Here is a 26790-nt window from a genome sequence, read left to right as displayed (position 1 = left end):
TGAAATTTAATTTCTATACTAAATCACAAGAACTCATTTACACAAATAGAATTCATTGAAGACAACTGACCACAGGCCAATGCATAAAGATGTACATACATACAGAGACCACATGCCATGTTAGAGTGGTGAAGCATCAAATAAGACATCTGTCATACTATTTCATCATCCATATTACTCACATTATGAATTATCTCCTTCTAAAGATTATAAATTTAAATACAAACTAGAGGTGACAAGTTCACAACCTGGAATCAACCAAAGCCAAATATTTCAGTGAAACACATTTATCCTGGTTCTTCACCTGTCACCAGAAAAATCAGCTGCTTGGCTTATGGAGAAAGAAGCAAACCAAATTCTTACCTCAAACTTCCAGTAACCCCTGACTGTGCAGGATGGAGTGCCTCAGATGTACCCTTCTTAGTTTGACACAGCTCTAAGAAAATCCTCTGAGACACTCCAGCTCAATTCTAGAACAGCATAAGACCTAAGAACAGGTACCACAAATTCAGAGGTGCAGTAAAGTGACTCTGCTTCTTTAATCTACTGAAATATAAATTAGGAACAACCCATATGTGTACTCTATCAAGATACCTCTGGTTCTCACTGCCCACGCTATCTAGCATCCACAACTGCAGGCCTACATTTCACACACACACATCCTCCTTACCAACCTTATGATTTTTGATTGTATATGGGATAGATATCATCCTTTATTATAATGGTACGTTTATTTCACTGCAAAATATTATAAATAGTAAAACATATCCTGACACAATTCAAAGATTATAAAGAATTATTTGGAAAACAAACTATGTATCTGTATTCCTCTTTACTACTAAACATGAGCCAAAATTATTCATTGCTCTAAATTTACCAAAACTAGCATTAATTGTGACATTTGGCAACATTTAGAACCTAATTTGAAATCACTTTTGACTCTAAATAAACCCATAACTTTCATAGAACTGCTGGTTAAGCGTTACACACTGTGATACAACTCACTTATGTAAAGGCTTCGAGTTCTTTCATAAAAATTAAGGCTTTGGACAATGTGGGTGGGAGAGAAGGAACAGGAAAAAAGAAGAATGCTTGAGAGTAAAAGGAAATGTCACTCCTTAGGGAATAAGAGAAAAGCTTTACCCACAAACATACACCCACCCCACACACACCCAGTTCCCTCTATAACATTAGGATAAGATTTGTTAAGCCAATGCAACTCACCTCCCACCTTCTAATCTGGGAACATTTTTGCTAGATTTTTCTAGTTTTTCATGGGCATTTTTTGCTCTCTGAACCACAGCTCTCTAGTCTTCAGATTTAAGATTTGAAGTCTAAAGGTAGGTTATCTATAAATTGGGAAAGTAGACAGCCCCTTAGTAGCAAGGGAAGCTATCAAAAGGGACACACATCCTCTCTTGGATAAAGCCCCAGAGATAAAATAACTTCTAAGCACTGTTTTGCAAGAAGTATTGGATCTAAGATTGACTCCTAGATACAGAAAAATGGAAATTCAGCAAAAAATAGTAAATTAAAACAATTGCCAACCCCACAGTGCTCAAATGTTTTAAAAAATGAGTCCTTATTCTGTTTGTCCTTGAGAGTCCCTAGTTACTTTAGCTATCAACAGCACTACCACTACCAAGTCTATGTCTGACACATATTAGAAAATTGCTAACTTCCCCAGCAAGTCAGGCTTCATCTCTAGCTTCCAATTCCTAAAAGGTAACCAGGCTCGTCACAAATCATTAAACAATGATAGTTAGAAAGAATCTCAAAAATAATTTCATTCAATTTCCTCATTTTACAAAGAGCTCAAATTGCTATGGTGACTCTCTTAAAATCTTTAAGAAAATCAGTAGAAGACCTAGGTTCTGAACCTCATTCTCCCAATCCCCAAGCCAGAATTCCTATTACATTACATCATTGCTGAAGAAATCAATGGATTTGCTAATCCATTCACAGATAAATAAGAACCCGGGTTTTATAGATATAAATTGCCTATACAGCTTAGTATTTAAGATCACATAACTGGCTGGGTTTATATCCCAACTTACCACTAACTGGCTGTGTGACCTTGGGCAAGGTATTAAATCATACCTCAGTTTCCTCATCTATAAAATGGGAAGAATAACAGTAACAACAGCAACTGGCAGGATAGTAGTCACCTCACTGGATTTGGGGGTCAACTTAAATGAGATAATATGCCCTATTAATACATTAAAAATGAGATATCAAGCACTTAAAATAGTATCTACCACATCATAAGTGTTATGCAAGTATTAGATATCATTATTTTTATCTGATTAAGACTATAAAGAAATCATAAAAAGGTTAAGGTCTCACTTTGCTTTTATTTCTCTGGGCTTCTTCTGAACACTTTTCAAATATACAAGCTTCACTTGACACAAACCGCTTGAAAGGAATGCAGTAGTATGGTTTAATGGATTTTGCCTCGATCTAACTAGTGTAATTATTCTAGGTAATTTAAGAACAAGAATAAAAGGGAGGAAAGGTACTACTTGTGTTTAGATCTAATCCATGACTTTTGTGTTGAGAATTGTTACTGACTTGACATCTGTATAGAGCACTCCAAGGTCTGTAGTGATGCTTCACAGAGATTAGTAGCCCATACTTGTTGCTCTGATTCTGGAAGAGCCACTCAAAGGGCAGTGTGTTCCAGCTCTACAAAGTACCAGCACCAGCTAAGCACACCACCTGAGAGGGCTGGGTCCCAGCTCTGGGGGCTCCTCCTCCAAGGTTCAGGTTCTAGTAACTTCTGATTTCTTCCTTTGATCCTCCAACCCTAAGGTGGTAGCTGCTTCTGCAGTTATGATCTATATTATGTTATCACCTCAGAGTTCTGCCCATTCCCCCTTTTTACTTCTTCAAAATTTGCTTAGCAATTTGTGATATTAGATTCTCTCTGTTGAAATAACTGAAGTGGCTTCTATTTTCCTGACTAGGCTTTGGCTGATACATCACTGGATGAGCATTTAGCTCCAGCTTCCTCACACTATATTAAATCATCCATTACCATTTAAATCAATAGAGAATGCAATTCCAACCCTTGACCCTTATGCCCTTCAAAAGGAGCACCACTTCAGATATGAGATCTTCTTCTCTTAGCTTATCTTCTCCTCTTGAGAATGAAAACTAAAGACATACTTCACACTGCCCATACACAGCCTATGTCATCTGTACATACTGTGTGACAAGACCAGTCTCAGCAGTCTTGATACGAAATTTCTCATACTATCTACTACCCTTCTCATTTTCCCTTTTCTTTCAGTATGTAAATGAGCTTCCAACTATAAAGAACACCATCTAAAAGTATCTATGTATGAACATATATTTCTAATGTATAATAATGGAGGAAAAAGTTGCCTCTGGGTACTCTGACTTAGTCATGTAACACAGGGCTTTATATGTAAATTGTAGTATATTATATAGTTATATACATTATATATAATATGCATAGTATATTATATAGTACACATAATATATATTTCACAGACTTTATATATTTATGTTACAAGTTACGTATTATATATAAGTACATAAAGACTGTGAAATTTACTTGTTGTTAATGAACCATCATTTATGCAATCTCTTGCTTTTTAAAGTTTCTCCTTTCTTCATATTTGATTGTATTTATATTGATTCTCTTATTTATATATATGTAACAGCTCCCTGAAGGTATATACACAAATGTGTGTATATATATTTATATACATAAGTATACACACATATTTATATATATCTACAGCACACCCAGTATTGTGCCCTGCCCTGTAAATGTGTGCTGGACTGAGTTACAATAACAAGTATATGGAGATTTCAGGCCACATTTTCTTCACCTTTGACCCCCAGTAGCCAGCACATCACCTTGGTTAAAGCTAATGCTCAGAAAATATCAGTTGATTGTTTGACAGCACTAGATACATAGAGAAGCTCTTAAAATACAGTCAGAAAATTTAAAAAGAATTTGACTTAGCACAGCAAAGGAAACTGTAAGTAAAACAAAAAGACAACCTATGGAATGGGAGAAAAATTTTGCAAATGAAACCAACAAAGGCTTGATCTCCAGAATATATAAGCAGCTCATACAACTCAATAAGAAACAACCAAACAACCCAATCCAAAAATGGGCAAAAGACCTAAACAAGCAATTCTCCAAGGAAGACATACAAATGACCAATAGGCACATAAAAAAATGCTCAATATCACTAATTATCAGAGAAATGCAAATCAAAACTACAATGAGGTATCATCTCACACCAGTCAGAATGGCCATCATTCAAAAATCCACAAATGACAAATGCTGGAGAGGCTGTGGAGAAAGGGGAACCCTCCTACACTGCTAGTGGGAATGCAGTTTGGTGCAGCCACTGTGGAAAACAGTATGGAGATTCCTCAAAAGACTAGGAATAGACTTACCATATGACCCAGGAATCCTGCTCCTGGGCATATATCCAGAAGGAACCCTACTTCAGGATGACACCTGCACCCCAGTGTTCACAGCAGCACTATTTACAATAGCCAAAACACGGAAACAGCCTAAATGCCCATCAACAGGTGACTGGATAAAGAAGAAGTGGTATATTTATACAATGGAATACTACTCAGCCATAAAAACTGACAACATAATGCCATTTGCAGCAACATGGATGCTCCTGGAGAATGTCATTCTAAGTGAAGTAAGCCAGAAAGAGAAAAATACCCTATGAGATCGCTCATATGTGGAATCTAAAAAACAAACAAACAAACAAAGCATAAATATAAAACAGAAACAGACCCATAGACGTAGAATACAAACTTGTGGTTGCCAAGGGGGCGGAGGGTGGGAAGGGACAGACAGGATTTCAAAACTGTAGAACAGATAAACAAGATTATACTATATAGCACAGGGAAATATACACAAGATCTTATGGTAGCTCACAGAGAAAAATATGTGACAATGAATATATATATGTTCATGTATAACTGAAAAATTGTGCTCTACACTGGAATTTGACACAACATTGTAAAATTATTATAAATCAATAAAAAATGTTAAAAAAAAGAATTTGACTTAGAAAGAGATATAATTTGTCTTCTAAAGTGTATATGGAACATAAAGGGATATAAGAAAGGCTAGAATCAAAAATATAAAGAGTAAATAAATTCCATGTAGTTTAAGAGTTGCAAAAAGGGCATTTTCTTCTCTCACACTGCCACTTTCTTCACCTGCCACAAACAAATTCCACCATGATGATGTCTTTCTTTGTCTTAAGGTATTGACCCAAGTAAAACATAAACACTTCTGCAAATTATAATACTTTAATCAGTTGATCAGCTTTTGTTGAAAACAGATTTAGATTCAGTTCGGTGAGTTTGGGGGTTTTACCACTGATGTCATTCAGTGGTGAAGGCAGGGATGCCACACAGTCCCGCATAATAAAAATTATCCCACATCCCACATGATTTGCAAGTGTCTCACCAGACACTCACCTAGGTAAAAACCTGTTTATAATCGTCTGAGTTTAGATCCTAAGTCAGTTTTATTTTCATGATTCTTATTAACACTAAATTATCTAAAATGAAGTTATAGTGCAAATCAAGTGAATTATTGTTTTGATAGAAATATTATGAAATATTGTCCACCATTTCATGAAATCCTATCACTGAAAGCAAAGCAACTAGATATCTGAGCCACCAACACAAGGAATACAATTCTAAATCAGCAGAATTTTAGCTAATTCCACATTTAGGTGGAAGCTTATCTACTTCATTGTCTTCTAGAATAGTTGTGCTGAAACATTTTCATATTTAAATGCATTTATTTTATTATACATTATTTCCCTTATATTTCAGTTATGAAATTATATTGATATTTTAAAATTATGTGTGTGTAGGTAGACAATACTGTCTATGCATTTTGCTTGAGAATAATAAAAAGGCAGTAAAAAATAGGGCTGTGAAACACAGATTTAGATGACAATAGGGGGCAGGAAGACAGAAGCAAAAGAATACCTGGCAGGAACATATCACTGAGAAGAAAGATGGGGGAGGGGGGTGAGTCCTGGCAACAAGCCACAGAAGGTACTTGGTTACTTGGTGAATGCTTAAAAATGAACTGTCTTGGTTTAATCCTTTTTTCTAGGCAAAAATGCCACACCAGTGTTTGTCACAGCTTGCAGGAATTAGCCAGATGCATGGAAGGAACAAGGACACTGGAATAAGACAGACCTGCTTTCAAACCCTGGTTCTGCCTCTTATGAGTCACATAAACTTGGGCAAATAATTTTACTTCTCTGAATGTTTATTTCCACATTTGTGAAATAGAGGTAACAAAAAAAAAGGCCTTACAAGTTGGCTCCGCTGAATCTTAGAGCCTATCACCATATCTGCCATACCACGGGCCCTTAACAGAGGTTAATTCCTGTGCACCTGCTCCTAGACGTTGCCTAATTTTCTAGTGCCTCTTAAAAGGGAGAAAAGTCCAGGCAATAATTGTATTAGTTATTTACTGCTATATAACAAATTACCACCAACTTAGTAGCCTAAAACAATATACATGTATCATTATCTCAGCTTCTGTGGGTTAGGAATCTGAATATGGCTTCTGCTTCAGGGTCTTTCACAATCAGGTAGAGTTAGAGTCTTATCTGAGGGCTCAACTGTGGAAGAATCTGCTTCAAACCTTACATGGCTGTTGGCAGAATTTAGTTTCTTTAAGGTTGATGGACTGAGGACTGAGTTCCTCACTGTCTGTTAGCCAGAGCCCCTACTCTTATCTGCTACTTGGGCCTTTCTAACATCACAGCATTCTTCATCAAAGCATACAAACCAAGAAGACAATAAAAAGAGCCTTCAAGCAAAACAGTCAAATCTTTTGTAACCTAATGATATAGGTGACATTTCAGCACCTTTATCATGGTTAAAGGTAAGACCCTAAGTCCAGCCTATAGTCAACAGGTGGCTATTACACAAGGGCATGAATTCCAAGAGGTGGGAAAGGCTGAGGGCCATCTTAGAGTCTGCCTGCCACAATAATGCACAGATGATTGAACAGAATTTGCTTCTACCTATGTGGAAAAATTACCTGGGTCAAATATGCAGAGAAAATATGTTTTCAACACCCAATCCATGTACCCCAAATTTTAAAAATTTAACTCACTGATTAATTGTATGTGTTTTGTGCCTGACAGGTTCCTATTAAAACTGGAGTAAAAGCTGAGAGTATTCAAATCGTGAATGGATGTTCTTTGATTATATAACCCAAGGCAACAGGAAACAGCTACGCTGAAAATTTTCAAATCTGACAGCCAAACTACTTCAAATTGCTGTGTTCTTCAAGATGATTTCAAATAGAAATCATAGGTCTGTATACCTGAACCCTGGCAATCCTCCCCTTCACTAAATTCTAAATGCAAAATAAACCTAAATGCTTAATGGATCAACTATTAAATGCTCTTTCTTAATTTCCACATCCAGGAATGAAAATCTGGGTAAAATCTGAAAAAATGGGTTACCTTATAAAATGTAGTTGCCACGACCAAAAGCTGATGCAAAGATCACAATTACAATCACAGTTCAGTAGGTCACCTTTTAAATAGAAAAATAAATTTTTAAAAAATAACTTTTCCTAGGATTAACTGTTGCTAGTGGTCATACTTCCAAAATCTTCTCCCTTACTCTGGAATCATTCTGGCTAAAGAACATGATTACTGTGATAGCTTTGAAAATGTCACTGTTATTTGAAGCATATCCCCAAAACCACCTTCATTTAGGAGACTAAGTCCTAGTTATCATTCAACCCACACTCTCCTTTCTGAGCTGGTGGGACCCGTGTTTATTCCATGAGGCTCTCCCTATCTCAGCTGGATGAAATCAGACCTGACCTAAGCTGGACCAACCAGACTCTCTTCCCAAGGAACCTAAAAATGGGATAGAGGGACACTATCAATTGACTCACAGCACGTAAGTTCTGAGTATATTACATGTTTGGGCTGGGGAAGAAAGTCATGTTGAGGCCATGGATATTGTGATGGTTAATTTTGATGGTTAACTGTGATGTGTCAACTTGATAAGGCCGTAGGGTGAACAGATATTTGGTCAAATTACTCTGGGTATGTTTGTGAGGGTGTTTCTAGATGAGATTAACATCTGAAATAGTAGACTGAGTTAAGCAGAATGTCCTCCCCAATATGGATGAACCTATTCCAACCTGTTGAAGGTATACACAGAACAAAAAAGTGGATCCTCCCACAAGCAAGGAGACACTTTTCCTGTCTGACTGCTTTGAGCTAGGACCTTGATCTTTTCCAGCCTTTGGACTCAAACTGAAACACCAGCTGTGCTCAGATCTCGAGTATGCTTGCTTTTGGACTGGCACTTACACCATAGGCTCTCCTGGTTATCAGGTCTTCGGACTTCGACTAAAACTAAAATCAAGGCCTCCTGGGTCCCCAGCTTGCTGACTACAGATTTTGGTACTTCCCAGCCTCCATAACTGCATAAGCCAATTCCTTATAATAAATCTCTTTTAACATATATAAATAAATATCCTATTGGTTCTCTTTCTCTGGAGAGCCCTGACTAACACAGACACTTAAAAAAAAAACAGAAAAGCAATCTGCAGGGAGAAGAATAAAGTAATGTGCAAAAAGAAGCAAAGATAAAAGATCACATTGCGTACGGAGAAGGAGTGTGGTGAAGTATCTTGCTCTTTTAGTCCTTCAAAAGATCTGGTTGTCCATCCTCTTTTTGGGTGCCATGAAACACCTTTTACACAAGCTAACACAGTGTATTTCAGTTACTTGCAACCAAAAGAGTCTTGAATAAGGTACTTGCTGTATCAGTGCACTTGCAACAGAAAGCCCCGGACTCCAGCTCAGCCCCCATAACCTGACTCATCCCAACAGAACACAGTAGGATGGTTAAGACCAAAGTCTCTCGGATCAGACAGCATCTGAATTCAACTCCCAGCTTTGCTGCATACTAGCCACATGACTGCTGCTAAGTTACTCACCTCTTCAAACCTTGGTTTTCTTAATCTAATGATATGGGGCGGGAGGTGGGGTTACAAGAATTAAAAGAGAAGCTGAGCTCCAGGGCCATCATATTAGGCCTTCCAGGTTGTTCTCTAGTTGAATGGCCCAACAGCTCTGCTCTTTGCAGCAGTTAGGACAGAGTAAGGACTCAAAAAAAATTAGCCATTACTGTATCTTTCATTTTACATCACACTGCCTACCTGATTGCCACCAAAACTACTATCTTAAGCAAGTAAGGAGGAACAATTTTAACACAAATTGACACAAATACCTGCAACAGTTTACTTGACAGTGGTTCTCTGCTTCAGCTCACTGTTCTTTTCAAAATAAATATATACCACACACAACACTACTACACATAGTAGAAATTATGGTAGACATAAAATGTCTTCCAGGAAATCATACTCAAAGGCCAAGAACCTAGCCTGTTGAGGCAAACCCTGTGCCAAAAAAACAAAACAACACCCTACAGAAGTACTTAAGTCTCTGAAGTCAGCAACGCATAGGCTAAAATACCCCTGTGGTTTTGGTGAAGTTTCTTAATCTTTCTAAGCCTCCCTTCCCTCATGTTTTCAATGGGGATACTTCATAGAGCTGAGAAGGATTAAATTACATAAAGCTAAGCACAGTTATAGTAAATACAAAGTGCTAAATAACTGTTAGCTCACTTATTTTCAACCCTAGAACAATAAGAAACTAATATATTCTACATAATATACTAATAATCACTCAATGACCTCAAGAAATAATTTTGAAAGAAATAACTTATATGGGGCTAATCCTGTCAAGTAGGTTGAATGACTTTACCTTAAAGCAGTTGAGTAAAATGCTAAATCTAAACTCAATTAAAAGTTTCCGCTGCCTGCATCCCAGTTCATCCAGGGTAGTCCTGGGCATAATTATTAATAGGGCCCCATTTCACTCTTGAAAGTATCCTGGTTTGTATGATAAATTATATGATCACTTTATTTAAAGTAAAACCTTTAGGTGGAGGACAAACTTAAAATATGTTATTTCACCTAAATGCTTGTTTATTGTGTTTTAATGTTTTTCTCTCCAGCTTTTGAGGCAAACTGTGAAAACAAAGAGCATTTAGGGTTCTACATCCACACAACAAGTAGCTGTTCATACTGCCCAGACTTGGGATATACGACTAAGCTAATGGCCTTTATTTCAAAGGACGAGTCTGTGAATGAATAGAGTATTGGGGTGAGGCCATCCCATTCAGCAGCAGGTGCTGTGGTTTATGGAGATCCATACCACCTTACACTGATTTGTAATTAGGGAAGAACAATACTTTACATGTCTCTGGCAGCGTGCAGTGTAAAATGCATTTTCACATTTATCATCAAATTTAACTCTCAAGAACAAATGCATTTTCTGTTCCACCATTTCAGGTGCACCTGAAATTTCCACGCAAGTGGGCAAAACCACCTGTAAAGTCTATGCATGTAGCTCGCAAGTTCTCTGATGCTCACTTCTCCCTACCCACAATCCCAGTCCCTGGCTTCTTCAGTTCCTTGACTCTTGCTTTCCATCAACTCCCAAAGATTTGAAGACCTGGTTTTTGACCTTATTCTTCCATTCTGAACCATGCCTTCTACCTCGACTCTCAGGCCATGATTTCCGGGTTTGTTTATTAGTCTCACGAAATCAAAGACAAGAATGAGAGATGTCCTGGACACTCAAAGACATGTGGCTGGATCTGCCCTTTACCTCAACCCTACCCATTTGGAAAGGGGCATAAGACATCCCCCCCTTACAAGTGAGGGAACTGAGGCAGGGAGGTCAAGTGGCTTGCCCAATGTTACACACGAGAAGAGCCTGAATTAGATGTGGGTCTTGAGTCTGTCATCCATGCTCTGTCTCTTATACTAATGCTTCTCAAATTGCAACGTGCACTTGCAAGGTCAGCTGCCTAATTTACAGGGGCCAAAATGAAAACGCTGGGTCCCTCGCTGAAAACGCAGGAAAACAACATTTTCCTTTCTTCCCCCAACTCTCTCTTGACTTGTCATGGTGTTTTTTAATTTTCTATTTAGCACTGGGCTGCGTCTGCTGAAAGATACTCACAGAGTGAAAGCAGGCCTTCAAAGGTGCCCAGAGCCTCACACATGATTGGGCACGCGGGGCACACACATCTTACCCAGACCTCCCCACACCAATGCTCACGTCCCTGCTGAGGCAGAGGGCAGTAGTGGACACTGGGTGGGGACAGGAGAGCCAGTGGCTACCCTGGCAGGATGTGGAACCATGTATGAATTGAGACTCCAAGCCCCTTTGCCCTTGCAAGCTCCAGTGTCCCACCCGACTTCACTTACAAAACAGTTTCAAAGACAAAATTAGTGAGAATGTCAAGTCAGTGACCACAGAGCATTATACCCCAAGCTCAGGGCACCCCTTCTGAGAAGGGACCCTGTGGAGCCGCTGTTCACACAGCCCTTAAGCTAGCCCTGTGCATATGAATCACCTAGGGATCATTTTAAAATGCAAGACCTGACTCAGTAGATCCAGGGCAGTCCTGAGACTACGTTTCTAACCAGCTCCCCGAGGATGCTAACGCTGTTGGCCTCAGACTATTCCTTGAGTGTCGAGGTCCTACACCACAAGTCTTATTTTCTAATTTGTTTTGCATGTCAGAGCCAATTACAGACCTTCTATTTCTTTCATTATTCAAATAAGGCAGCCATGAAAATAGATATTAAATACAAGTCACCATCCATTGTATCCTTATAATCTGATGCATCAGAAGTAGCAAATGTATTCATATTCATGATATTCTCCGGCCTGGGTTTAAAGATTTCATACTTGTATATATGCTGGTGTCACTCAGGTGGCCATCAGACAAAGGCTGCCTGACTCCTGCCCAGGTAGACAATGCCCTCCCTGCTGAGAAGGATCTATTGTCGAAAACTGACAAGTACAATTTTCCAAAACAAGAGCAAAGGCCCATTTCCTCAGCTCATGGATAAAATGACCCCTGAATAGTTTTGAATTGGCAGCAATCTTAGACTCTAATGGAGAGATGGGGCAAGATTTATCAGAATTCCTATAGCAGGAGCTTTCAGATTGTAGAGTCTAATTCCATGTCAATCTATGCAGCACATGAAAAATGAGATCGCTAGAAAAGTGAGCCTCAGTCTCCTCATCCCTAAAATGGGCTCAGTTACACTTGCCCCACCTCATAGGATGATGTCTTTGATCAAATCATATGAAATAGTTAATATGAAAGGTCATGAACTACAAAGTACTGTACAAGTCCAAAGTTGTTGCTGTTTAATAGCCTCAGAAAACACTAGAGATAACTAATGCATGTAATATTTCAACTTCATGTCCTATAGCATTTGAGGTATGTGAAGACAGCAGCGGTGTTAATGGAATACATTGTCTTAAAGGTGGAATGTTACAAGATTGACAAACTACTTTTATAACTGGAACAAACCGTGCCTGCCATTCAGTAATACTTGGAAATCCATCATCAATTTGATTTACACCCAGCATCAATAAATCATACAAAGTGGACCCTGTGTAGCCCAAGGAGTAAACAAAAGTAAACATTGTGTTTCACCTGCCTTGTTGGCGAGACAAAATGAAAACTCTGGCTACCTCAACTGGAATAATGCCCTTAGTCTCTGACTGGTTTGGTTATTTTTGGAATCTTTTATGGAATATTAACTTTATTTGCTCTAATTCTGCAGGAAGCCAAATTGGAAGTGCAAGGAAATATAAATGACTAAAAAGCAGAAGTGGAAAAAAAAAGTAATGACATATTTTGCCCCAATTTTCTTAAGCTGTATCTCTTAAAAAATATGGGATCCCCAATTGCCATTTTTGCCCCAGTTCCTAACATGATAACATTCAACATGGTTTACTCACCAGTGTCAGCAGATTTTTTTTTTCATTGTCTGTTATTTTTCCTGGGATTAACATAAGTGAAGGAGTGATATGAGAAAGTGATATTTTAAAGCAGTGGCAGTATTTTAAAATTTATAATGTAGCAATGGGAGAAAAATATGAAGCGTGTTGACCCACTAAGAAATCAAGCTCTAACCTAACCTCCAGGTTATAACCAAGTGAATTAGCAAACCACAAATAATGAAAAATAAAAATAAAATGATGTATTATTTAAACATTAGTTTTAGACCTCCCAGGTTCACACGATACATTATTTTTCTTAGACCAAGTCTTTACAAGAGACACAAGCCTTAAGTGACACAAAAAGAGTTTTAAAATCCCAATTAGTCTGATGTCCTTTGTTGATATTATTCTGCCTTTTCTGACCAACAATAATGAATAACCCACATGCACTAATGAATAACTAACTCCCTTTGTCTCCAAGGACAGAAGAACCCAATAAGAAATGTCAGAGGCCCTGAAGTAAAATAAAAAACCTTTACAATGAAAAATCTTCCAATTATATAGTCCTACAGGTACTATAAATATGGAATTGTCTTAAATATTTAAATAGCTGTGTCAAATGTGCTTAAAGCGGGGATCATAAAACTGATTTCCCAGATGCTCTGAAAAATACATTTCTACCAGTCTAATTACAACTTGTAACTGTTGAGCAGGAAGTAGAGGGAAATGCCATTACTGGCACAATATAATTGGGATTCTATACTCACCCATTCTAGCAGGTCCAGAAAGTTGCCAGCTGCAGAATGTCCTCCACACTCACTCAGTGGCAACGATAAAAATAAAAATTCTTATCTCAGCACACTGAAAATTTACATGAAGTAAACAATCATTTTTAAAACAAATGTCTATATATTAGAAATACAATGCTAAAAGTAACCTTTTTCTCTGCTATAGTATAGAGCAAATGAACAAATATTCTTACGTTGTTGAGAACCAGGGTCTCACCGAAAATTAGCAATGAGGAAATGTAAGGAAGAACTCTGATGTTGTATTTTTAACTGGAACTTGTTATCTTGTTCTGGTTTTTTTTCCTCACTTGTCCACAGAAAGGACCTACAAAGCAATGACATCCCAGAGCCCATAAGAACACCCTTTTATCCAGTTTTCCAAATATCATTTCCCACTAAAAAGGACCTGAGATTTTTGGGAAAATGGCTGATTTCAGGTTTGGGCCAAGGGAGTAGAAGTAAGCCTAGAACATCCAGTTATGTCTCAAAGCAAGAAAGTGCTGAATAGGAACATGTCAAAAGGACGTAAGAACTAACCTGAAGGGGCTCCCACCAGCCAAATCTGGAACAGTTGAGCATCAGAAAAAATGGTGATGGTAATAAATTACAGCATAGTGAATTTTTTTTAAAGAATACATCAATCTGCAGTGATTCTCAAAAAAAGAAGGGAAAGAAGCTCTCCTTCCCAAAAGAATACTGGCTAATAAACACAGAAGGAATGATAAAATCAGAAAATAACCATTATGCAGTCAGGAACATAGTAACTATTTCAGTCAATGATCATCAATGGATGCTATGAAAGGCCGTTGGAGAACAAGATATTTGCATATGATTATTTATTAATTTTGAAAAATGTCCTTCACAATGCAGAGATCTGTGACATCACCTTAGCCAGGCAACCAAAAGCAGCATCACAAATATTAGGGTGAATGAACATTTAGGGCTTCCTGGATCAATCCAATGGGTGGTACACAAATAACCTATGTAGTATTCCCACCAAAAAATATTTCATCTGAACCCAATCATGAAGAAATGACCAAATAAATCAGATTGTAATCAGCTGACAAGACAACTGACCTAAACTCTAAAAATATCAACACATTCTGTCATGAAACACAAAAAAATGGCAGAGGGAGAGGGCCATTCTAGATTAAAGGCACCAAAGAGACATGACAATGAAATGTAATACCTGATCTTTGATTAGATCCTGGATTAAAAGGAAAAAATGGCTACAAAGGACGCTAGATTATAAGAGAGGAAAGAAAAGAATATATTATAAATTACAGTATAAGTAACATAAAATATAAAATGACATAAAATTAACTTGAATATGAACTATACTTCTAAGATACAACTGTGTGTAAATACTATTATGATATCAAAGCTAAGTTTCTTGGTTATGATTAATGTGTTTCAGTTATATGGCATGAAAGATAACTGCTTACGAATTTGTGGGTGATGAATCACAGTGTCTGCAACTTAGTTTCAAGTGTTTCAACTCACTTGTGAGAAAGTTAATGCTAAAAAGTAAAATACAATAGAACATAATACAAAATAAGACAAAATCTAACTATTTTTTAAAGGTTTATTCAGAAATGAAGAATGAGTTTTACTTAAGAAATCAGTTGTGTACAATTGGCTAATTAAGTGTTAATAGTTGAGTGGGGCTCCTGGGAAAGCCAATTAAAGGGAGTCGATTGCAGGGGAGTAGTCTCTTTTGAATTTTTGCCTTTGTCCTTCTTCCTTCCTCCTTCACTATCTTCAGAAGACTGAATCCACAGAGGGAGCTGGAGTGAGGCAGCCATTATGCAATCAAGAGGGAAAGACTAAGGGAAGCTCTGTCATCTTGGGCCTATCTTCCCTGAGGTTCTAACCATCAGCAGCAAACACCTACCCTTGCCTGCTCTTGGTATGAGAAAAATGAACTCCTAAGACAGAGGCTCCCAAATGTTCTCAGTTTATGGCATTCTTAGTGTCTTGGTAATTTATTCATGGTGCCCCTAGGCCAAATGGAACAACCTGACAGTTTCATTTATTAAGTAGTCAGGTGTCAATAACTTAATAGTATGTATGTACTATTTTATTATTAACAATAAAATATATTATTAATATAATATATTAACTATTTGAAAATAATTTATTAACTATTTGAAAAAATAACATAAATTTAAAATAAAAACATTTTTGTTTCATTTTTAAATAATCACAGTTACTAATGGGAAGTTTCAATTATGCCCTCTACTGCTTCTCAAACCTTAGAATCAGACTGGACATTCCCTGCTTCATCTTCTATTCCACACTGATTTTCAGAGAACTTGGTTGTTTTTTTTTTAAATTGTGGTAAAATAACATAAAATTTACCATCTTAACCATTTTTAAGTGTACAGTTCAGTGGCATTAAATATATTAATATTGTTGTGCAACCATCATCACCACTCATTTCTCTAACTTTTTCATCTTCCCAAGAAGCTCTGTACCCATTAAACAACAGCTCCCCATTCTCTCCTCCCCCAGTCCACAACAACCAGCATTCTCCTTTCTCTCTCTATGAATCTGACTATTCTAGGAACCTCAGAGAAGAGGAATCATACAATATCTGTCCTTTTGTGTCTGGCATATTTCACTTTTGTGTTTTTAGCATAAAGTCTTAAAGGTTCATCCATGTTGTAGTATTTGTCAGAATTTCTGTCCTTTGAAGGCTGAATAATATTCCATTGTATAGATATGACACATATTATTTACCCATTCATCCACTGATGGACACTTGTGTTACTTCTACCTTTGGCGATTATCAAACTACATGCTTTCTTTAATCCCAAATACCAGATATATAGTTTCTCAAAGATATGATATCATCAAAAGTAACATACTGCAATCTAATAGTGAAACTATGAAACTTCTCAAGCTAGTAGTTTGCCTGGTGTTCAGGGATGTCACATATTCCCTTGTTTCCTCCAAAATTTAAAATATCTCAGGCTCCCTCTGAGTTTCCTGTGACACCCCAGTGCCCTGGACACACTATTTGAGAACCACACCCAACAATGTTAAAACCACAGTTATTTGAGTTTTCATATGAGCAGAACTCAATCTTTAAGAAACATAAACATTACAACCAAATTTATATTTCTCATGAAGCTCCCATTGGAAATTTTGAGTCTTCCAGCCAGATTTTTGTCTGTGTGACAATCCCTGGGTAACTAATTCTATTAGAGATACACAGAGAGATACACAGCTCCTACTGGTTCTGTTTCTCTGGAGAACCCTAATATACCCAAAGAGTCACAGGCACTAATCCTTCTAGAGCATGACATTCTCAATAATGCATGGGAAAGCAGAAGCAAAGTCAGGGAGAGATGTCAACCTCGCTTATCACATCATCCCCAAGGTTACAATCCTTCCACAGCTCTCCAGTGTCCTCAAGATAGATCCAAATTCCTCGGCGTGTCACTCATGACCCTTTATCTAGCTAATGCTTATTCTTTTCCACCCTCACCTCTTACCAGTCTCTGCAATTCCCCACAATGTGAAATTGGGTAGAAGTTCATGAAATTCACCATGATCTCTTCTCTCCAAGTTTTGAGTGTCCTTTTCTTTCTACCCAGAGTAAGTTCCAGACAGCCCTGCTCCTTCACAGGCATGCACATGCACACATGCAGATACACACACACACACACACACATACACAGGATATATTCTCCCATGACTGTAAGGCTAGCTCCTCATCCTTCAGGTGTTTTCCTAGATATCATATTCTCCTCCCAGATCCACTTTTCAAGCACAGACTGGAAACCCCTCCAAATATTGCCATAACACCCTGAGATATCCGTACCAGAGCCTTAATTGTGCTTTATTTTAACTATCCACTTATTTGACTGAATTCTCAACTCCTTGAGGTCCTGGACTATGTTTTACTGGCTATTATATCCCACAAACAGTTGCTTACCTACAATATATACTCAATAATTATTTATTGAGCAAATAATTGGGTGAAGTTCAAACAGCCCAAGATCACCATTCTCAACCAGTTATTGGCCTAGTTTAGGAACTGTCAACCAAGATCTGAAAGGGACACATCCAGCCATTCCTAGCACCACCCAGACCACAGGTGTTATCCAAGCTGCAAGGCCAAGGAGGATAATAATACAGTTGTCCTCAACCCCCTTATCCATGTGAATGCATGCTGCAACCATGTAGATCCAGAATAGGCACTACAAGCTTGGAAACTGAGCAAGGAGCCAGAAAATCAAAAAGCAAATCAGGAAGCAGTGCTGATTTTTACATAAATTCCAAGATGTATTAACCCTGAGAGTTCATTATTCCTTAAGTACCTGAAGCATTTTTTATAAACCATGATTATAATTATACCCACTTCTAGTCACTATTAAGGCAGCATTCCCAGTTACTGCCTTGGTAGTGCTTAAGTCACTTACTCTTCCTAGACATTAGTTCCCCTATCAGTTCATCAACAATAGCTTACAACTCAGGGCTGTTGTGAGGAATAACTGAGCCTATGTACTGGAAAGCACTTAACACAGTGCTTGGTACATGCTGAGTTATGATATAATAAATGAAAGTTATTAATATTATGACCATTATTATTGCCAGTCGGGATTTCAAACACAAGTATATATAAAAGCAAGCTACAGTTCATTAGTCAAGCATGAGCTGAAAGATTTCACTGGCCTCAGCCCCTGAATATACAAACACATGAGCTTGACATTAAGAAACTTAGTTTGCCACACCATGAACATAGCAACCCAACAATGACAGAGCATTGTGGATGCAGCCCCCAGGGAAAATGTTTCCTATACTTACACTAAAGATTAATAGCTTTGAGAAATAAAACAACTTAAAACCAAACCTAGATCAAAATAGAAAAAATTTTTAAAGGAAAAAAGTTACACATGTTTAGTATTTTCTTTATAAATCTACTCATTTATATCAATTTCTCCATACACAGAAATACAAACACTAAAACAACCAACTTTGGGGCTACTTGCCTGATATAAATCATTATTCACTATAACTGGATGTGCTATGAGTTAACTGGGTAAATGGCTATTCACAGGGCTGCTAGTAATTTTATTTGGTGTATAAACATTTAACCTAAATGCTTAAAATATCTAAAAGAATATATAATTGTACTATTTTACATAACAAAGCTATATTTTACGTGGGATACATATTCTTTCATCTTCTAGTCCAAATAGACATATCATTAGCAATAAGTCAACATCAGTTTCTATAGAGAGACTGTCATTTAAATAATCTGTTATTCTCCAATAATTATTCTTTAATTTAAAATGTATAATAATTCAAACACTACTGAATTAAAAGCATTCTCTCTGCATTTCAAATTAACAAGTTTTTCTAGTTCTCTATAAGCACAAAAATACATCTTTTCATTATATTCTTCATTTCCTTTTCTATTGTCACTAGTTACATTATAAAAATCGTAGGTTCTGCTCTTAGAATAACTTTTTACCATTTTTATGTACTAGTTCCTCATTTTATTGGCTATTAAAATTTCTCCCTTTTTAATCCTTTTCCCTCCAAATCACTTTTATTCTAGCACCCAACTAACATAATGACAGTTCCAGCCACCCATCTCCTCCCTGGCCTGCAGAATGGAGGTCCTGGTGAACCAGGGTGAGCTCTGTGTGTCCCGAGGGCAGAATCATTCTAAACTTGCTTTGCCCTTCCTCCACCACCACAAACTCTACCTCCCTGTTTCTGACCTTTCTATCTCATCTTCCATTCTGTTTCATAGTCCCGTGAGGTGTCACATTTACTAATGTGGCTCCCTTGCCTTCACACACATCCACATTCACATTCTTTCTGTCAAAGCTGGATATCATGATGAGACCATCAAGTTTGACCCTAACACTGAATCATGTATTTTTCCATAAGACTTGCTGGAAGAGAAGAGAGTAGAAAGAGAAAAAAGCATCCACATTTAAAAGATCCCAGAAAACAATCCTACCTTTCCCAGGATTTGGAGGAAAAGGGCTTCCAAACTCCTGCTGCTTTGGCTTTAAATTGTGTGTCCCTGACATGTCTCCAGCCTGGGTAACTTGGAATCGTGGCTTCCCATTGGTGAGCACTTGTCTCCTGGGGCTCAAGGCAGGCAGATGGATGGGGCTCTCAGTCATGTTGCTCGGAGGAGCCATCCCTCCTCCTGAGGGCATCTTGAGATGGAGGCTGTTAGCAAGGCTTCCAATAGCAGGACTCGGTGTGCTGCCACAGGATGATGGGCCAGAAGTCCCTGAGTGGGCTCGGATGGGAGGAATGTGCTGACCACTGACCATCCCAGGCCCCTGAGGGGTTCCTGATGCCCGGTGGAGATTCATGCTGCATGACCTTCCATTCATTCTGAAAAAACCTGTAGCCAGGGTGGTCAAATATCCAATGACAATAATGACTCCTTTCAGGCAAAGTCCAATAAGTTATCCATGGTGGGTTATTAGCCTGTTTAAAAAAATAAATGCAGGCATTTTTAAAAGTAAAAACGAAAATAAGTTACAGTAAGTTTTCAACCCCTGTACCATTCACATCAGGAAGAAAAGAAGCACCGTCAGCAAAATGGGTCTTTTACGTATAAGAGGGTTATAGAATACATACATGGTTGACTGGCAAGCACTCTCCCATTCTGCATTCACAGTAGGCATGGATTATGGATCACTGCATTGTGTTTTTTTTGCCACCAATCCCTTATCAATATAGTGCTCTTGGCAACTACAACCAATCTACTGGTGCCGGCTTGCAAAATGAAACTTATTTTGCTCCCTAGAGGATCTGTCTGGACTAGTTCACTTTTGCTACAGTGTGTCTTGGGAAACCCAAAACCATCAGCTTCATGAGCTGTGAGACTAGTGCTTTGAAGGTTCCAGTAAACAAAAAGCAGATATAACCTCTAAGTGAGATTATGAGGACATTAAAATTCTCAGATTTTTCACTCTATGAGCAACTTTTTCACAGTCCGTAGATTTACGAAAGATAAAAATATAGGCCTGGGGAATCTCACAAAGGCTTCGTACATCCATATATCCAAATATTCACAGCAGTCTTGGTCCCATATTGATCCTGAGTTATGGGGATGGAAACAGAATTAACATCACAATACTCTTACCTTCCAGTAAGACCCTAGAAAAAGAAAGTGCTGTGCAAAAATGCCTCACAGAAAGCACAAGGACAGAACAGCGTTTCTAAAGGTGAGTACATTCACCATGCACCACACACATGAAGCTTCTGTTTGCTATCCAACCACCCCCTTCCTCATGTGACAGAGGGAGAACCAAAAGTAGTGATCTGGCCACAAAACATCACCATCCATCCATATATAATAATGTCAGTCAGCACTCCCTGGTTACAAATCATTAGGAAAGACCTTTTCCTCCCTTAATCAATAGCTCCCCAAAAAGTATACAACGACTTGACTAAGTGCCACTACTCCAAATAAATGACTGACACAGTCATAATCTGTATTCTTTTATATAGACATGATAGTCATGGAAAGAAGTCAAAGCTGAACAAACACAAGAAATACAGACTGAGTGCAAAGTAGTAATGGCCAGATATCCTCAACTGGATGACTCCTACTTTTTCTCTATGAGCCACTCAAACTCTTAGGCAAATATTTCCAACTCAACTCCCAGATGAATGCTCCATAAATCATCAAGGACAGGATATCAAGGAGGGCAAATTTTTTTTGCAAAGAGTTTTTTCCTTTATCATTTTAGAAAATCAGAAGTACAGGTATCCCTTGCTTTTCAAAAGTTCACTTTACACTGTTCACTTTTACAAAAGAACTACATAAATACCTGTTTTGCTAACCAAAAGAAATCCGATATTATGAAAAACTATATGGAACCAAACTGGATAACCTAGAGGAGATGGACAAGTTTCTGGAAACATACTGTCCACCAAGACTTAATCAAGAAGAATCTGAACACTTGAACAATCCGATCACTAGAAAGGAAATAGAAATAGCAATTAAAAACCTCCCTACAAATAAAAGTCCAGGACCGGACGGCTTCACCGGGGAATTCTACCAAACATACAAAGAAGAACTCATACCAGTCCTTCTCAAACTCTTCCAGATGATTGAAAAGGAGGGAATACTCCCAAACTCATTCTATGAAGCCACCATCACCCTGATACCAAAACCAGGCAAAGACACTACAAAAAAAGAGAATTATAGGCCAATATCACTGATGAACATAGATGCCAAAATCCTCACCAAAATTTTAGCAAATAGAATCCAACAACACATAAAAAAGATTATACATCATGACCAAGTGGGGTTCATCCCAGGGACACAAGGATGGTTCGACATACGCAAATCAATGTAATACATCACATCAACAAGAGAAAGGACAAAAACCACATGATCATCTCAATCGATGCAGAAAAAGCATTTGATAAAATTCAACACCCATTTATGATAAAAACTCTCACCAAAGTGGGTATAGAGGGAATATATCTCATCATAATAAAAGCTATATATGACAAACCTACAGCCAGCATAGTACTCAACGGTGAAAAACTCAAAAGCTTCCCACTAAAATCTGGGACAAGGATGCCCACTATCACCACTCCTATTCAACATAGTCCTGGAAGTCCTAGCCACAGCAATCAGGCAAGAGTAAGAAATAAAAGGGATCCAAATTGGAAAAGAAGAGGTAAAAGTGTCACTATATGCTGATGACATGTTACTATATATAGAAAACCCTAAAAGGTCCACACAAAAACTATTAGAGCTGATTGAAGAATTCAGCAAGGTAGCAGGTTACAAAATTAACGTTCAAAAATCAGTTGCATTTCTTTACACTAACAATGAATCAACAGAAAAAGAAAGTAAAGAAACAATCCCCTTTAAAATAGCACCCAAAGTAATAAAATATCTGGGAATAAATCTAACCAAGCAGGTGAAAGAATTATACACAGAAAACTATAAACCACTGATGAAGGAAATTAAAGAAGACTTTAAAAAATGGAAAGATATTCCATGCTCTTGGATTGGAAGAATCAATATTGTTAAAATGGTCACACTGCCCAAGGCAATCTACAGATTTAATGCAATCCCTATCCAATTACCCAGGACATATTTCACAGAACTAGAAAAAATCATAATAAAATTCATATGGAACCATCAAAGACCTAGAATTGCCAAAGCATTACTGAAGAGAAAGAAAGAGGCTGGAGGAATAACTCTCCCAGACTTCAGACAATACTACAGAGCTACAGTCATCAAGACAGCATGGTATTGGTACAAAAACAGACATATAGACCAATGGAACAGAACAGAGAGCCCAGAAATGAACCCACAAACATTTGGTCAACTCATCTTTGACAAAGGAGGCAAGAATATACAATGGAATAAAGACAGTCTCTTCAGCAAATGGTGTTGGGAAAACTGGACAGCAGCATGTAAAACAATGAAGCTAGAACACTCCCTTACACCATATACAAAAATCAACTCAAAATGGATCAAAGACTTAAACATAAGACAAGATACAATAAACCTCCTAGAGGAAAACATAGGCAAAACATTATCTGACATACATTTCAAAAATTTTCTCCTAGAAGAAATAAAAGCAAGAATAAACAAATGGGACCTAATGAAACTTACAAGCTTCTGCACAGCAAAGGAAACCAGAAGTAAAACAAGAAGACAACCTACAGAATGGGAGAAAATTTTTGCAAATGAAACCGACAAAGGCTTGATCTCCAGAATATATAAGCAGCTCATATGACTCAATAAGAAAAAAATAAACAACCCAATCCAAAAATGGGCAGAAGACCTAAACAAGCAATTCTCCAAGGAAGACATACAAATGATCAAAAAGCACATGAAAAAATGCTCAATATCACTAATTCTCAGAGAAATACAAATCAAAACTACAATGAGGTATCACCTCACACCAGTCAGAATGGCTGTCGTTCAAAAATCCACAAATGACAAATGCTGGAGAGACTGTGGAGAAAGGGGAACCCTCCTACACTGCTGGTGGGAATGCAGTTTGGTGCAGCCACTATGGAAAACAGTGTGGAGATTCCTCAAAAGACTAGGAATAGACTCACCGTATGACCCAGGAATCCCACTCCTGGGCTTGTATCCAGAAGGAACCCTACTTCAGGATGACACCTGCACCCCAGTGTTCATAGCAGCACTATTTACAATAGCCGAAACATGAAAACAGCCTAAATGTCCATCAACAGGTGACTGGATAAAGAAGAAGTGGTATATTTATACAATGGAATACTACTCAGCCATAAAAACCGACAACATAATGCCATTTGCAGCAACATGGATGCTCCTGGAGAATGTCATTCTAAGTGAAGTAAGCCAGAAAGAGAAAGAAAAATATCATATAAGATCGCTCATATGTGGAATCTAAAAAACAAAAACAAACAAACAAACAAACAAAAACAAAGCGTAAATACAGGACAGAAATAGACTCATAGACAGAGAATACAGACTTGTGGTTGCCAGGGGGGGTGGAGGGTGGGAAGGGATAGACTGGGATTTCAAAATTGTAGAATAGATAAACAAGATTATACTGTATAGCACAGGGAAATATACACAAAATGTTATGATAACTCACAGAGAAAAAAGTGTGACAATGAGTGTGTATATGTCCATGAATGACTGAAAAATTGTGCTGAACACTGGAATTTGGCACAACATTGTAAAATGATTACAGATCAATAAAAAATGTTTAAAAAAAGAAAAGAAAAGAAAAGAAATCCGAGAATTTCCACTTTTATGAAAAAAGGTGAAATGCAAAAACAGCGTTCAGCACTTGTTTTGCAGGAGGCACTTACAGTGGCAGTGCTCACCCTGAGCAGCGAGAGTGGCACCAACAAGCTCCTTCCCTGGGAACTACACTCAGCACCTCAGCTTCAAGCTGCTACAACTCTGAACCGGGTCTGTGAGCATCTGTGCTTTATCTTGATTTATTTTGTGTATCCCTCAGCAATCTGTGTCCTAAGGTAACTGCTTCTTCACTTTTTGCGATTTCAGCTGATGAAAGGTTTCATAAGAACGCTCTACTTTCAGATAGTGGTGGGAACCCTGTAGTATTTAATTTTCAAGTCAAGCACTCACTGTATCTTCTACAAAGTTGACTGTGTGCCCATACATTTAGGAACTTCAAAAATTATCAACAATATAAATCTGGAATGTTTTCTTCATCTTTACCAATTCTCCATTTTATTAAGAATTTTAAGGGGTTCCAGAAGGGGAAGAAAGAACAAAGGGGACTGAAAAGGTATTTGAAGAAATCATAACTGAAAACTTCCCAAACCTAAAGAAGGAATCAGATATCCAAGTACAGGAGGCTCAGTGTAGAGTGTATAACTGAAAAATTGTGCTCTACACTAGAATTTGACACAACATTGTAAAATGATTATTACTCAATATAAATAAATAAATAAATAAATAAATAAATAAATAAATAAATAAATAAATAAATAAAATAAATTAAAAAAATTAATTTTAGGGGGTGGGTATAGCTGAGTAGTAGAGCACATACTTAGCATGCAGGAGGTCCTGGATTCAATGTCCAGTATCTTCATTTAAAAAAAAAAGAAGACGACAACTTCTATCAGTCTGTCACATTTAATACTGACGTACCAACTAGTCCTCAGTAATGATCCTAGGTCTCACTCCTGTCCTTCCCTTCACTACATAAAGCTGCCAAGAAGGAACAGATAAATCCAATTCAGATTATCCAAATCTGCATTATTTAAATTTGTTTATGGAACAATAAGAAATGAACCCTGGTATCAGACTAGTTGTAAAAATTTTTTTTCATGCTGGAAATATTCCAATGCCTTTTCTGCTATGTCGGTTTAGAAGAACTCAAATGTATTACTAGCTGGTCTATTGATTCACTGGTTGACTATGGGCAATAGCCATTTAATGTCTCTGTGCTTTGCCAGATGATATTGCCCATCTATCGCCACTCACTGATAAAATAGTGTTTTCTGAGCACTCTGAACCCTGCAGAAGAAAGCACTTATTCAGTACTAACCAAAAAAAGAAAAAAAAAAAGGCAAAATAAATATGTTGCGTTGGCAATTTGTTGAAAATGAGGAATTATCCAACATAACTGGAAATATGAGCCACTAAGACCATGGTCCAACTGACAAGTGTCTGCAGATTTGCAGACTATGCCCATATCCAGGTTTTTAAAAATAAGGGAGTCAGTTTTGGCAGCAAGTTCATACACAAGCAGGAATTCTCATCAAAAATCTGGATAAAAACATTAGGTTAGATCATTAAGAAGGTGAGTGTGTAAGAAGGAAATATAATTAAAGCACTGAGAACTTAATTATCACACACTCATACTTGCCTATCTTAGACTAGATATTTATTTTTTTATAAACCACACTCCTCTTTTAAATAGCTTTAGGTTGAAAGCAAAAACAACAACAAAAATGCACTTAAATTTTATTACTGAAAAAGCAACAGCCAGAAAGTAAAGTAATTAATACCATAAAGAAAAACCAACAGGTCAATGGTGTGTGAGCTGAGGAAAACCAGCCCCAAGACAAAAATATAACAAATTGTATGAGAAAACATGCCTAATAATCCAGTTTTCACATTAATTATACCAATATATTTTTCAAGCATTAGATACCAAAATTTAAAAATCAATTTTGTCTATTTGTATTATAGCATTTTTGGCCAGTCTGAATGATCCCGTATCATTCTAAGTCTACTTAGTAACAAAAAAGGAATAAACAGCTAAGTTTTAAGAGGGACACATCTTCACTGAGTCAGAGGGAAAAGCATACTCAAATAGAATTTAGGACACCTGAGTTCTACTTGTGGCAAATTATTTATAACTTCTCTGGACAGTTGTTCATTCATAAAATGAAGAATTTGGTGATAATCACTACCCTCTCTTGAAACTTCGTTCTTCCAGATAATTAAGAAAAGGAAAACTACGGAAAATACCCATTTACTATGATGAAGGATAAATCTGTAGACTTTATACCTATGGCACTTAAATCAAGGAGATTGCATAGATACAAAAGCAAAAATAACAGTAATCTCTATCGACTCCATCTAAGCAAGAGCTGATAGGAGGCTTTCA

The 26790-nt window shown here is 37.5% G+C and overlaps 1 protein-coding gene across 6 annotated transcripts in view; it reads right to left on the bottom strand.

The window, feature by feature from the left end:
• Positions 1–26790, bottom strand: part of GLIS3 (GLIS family zinc finger 3) — a 498554-nt gene that overhangs the window by 399803 nt on the left and 71961 nt on the right. For 5 of the 6 annotated variants that reach the window (XR_012506358.1, XM_074361627.1, XM_074361628.1 and 2 more), the window contains exon 2: positions 19668–20152. The exons of the other annotated variant lie outside the window; for it this stretch is intronic. Coding sequence is in view for 4 of the 5 variants with exons in the window: in XM_074361627.1 (XP_074217728.1) it covers positions 19668–20055 (388 nt within the window). In the remaining variant the exon portion in view is untranslated. The remainder of the gene's footprint in view (positions 1–19667; positions 20153–26790) is intronic. 6 annotated transcript variants of the gene reach the window in all.

This window comes from Camelus bactrianus, chromosome 4 (assembly GCF_048773025.1).
Source record: "Camelus bactrianus isolate YW-2024 breed Bactrian camel chromosome 4, ASM4877302v1, whole genome shotgun sequence".
NCBI lineage: Eukaryota > Metazoa > Chordata > Mammalia > Artiodactyla > Camelidae > Camelus > Camelus bactrianus.
Note: the sequence above shows the minus strand (reverse complement) of the source record. Positions and strands in the feature narration are given on the sequence as shown.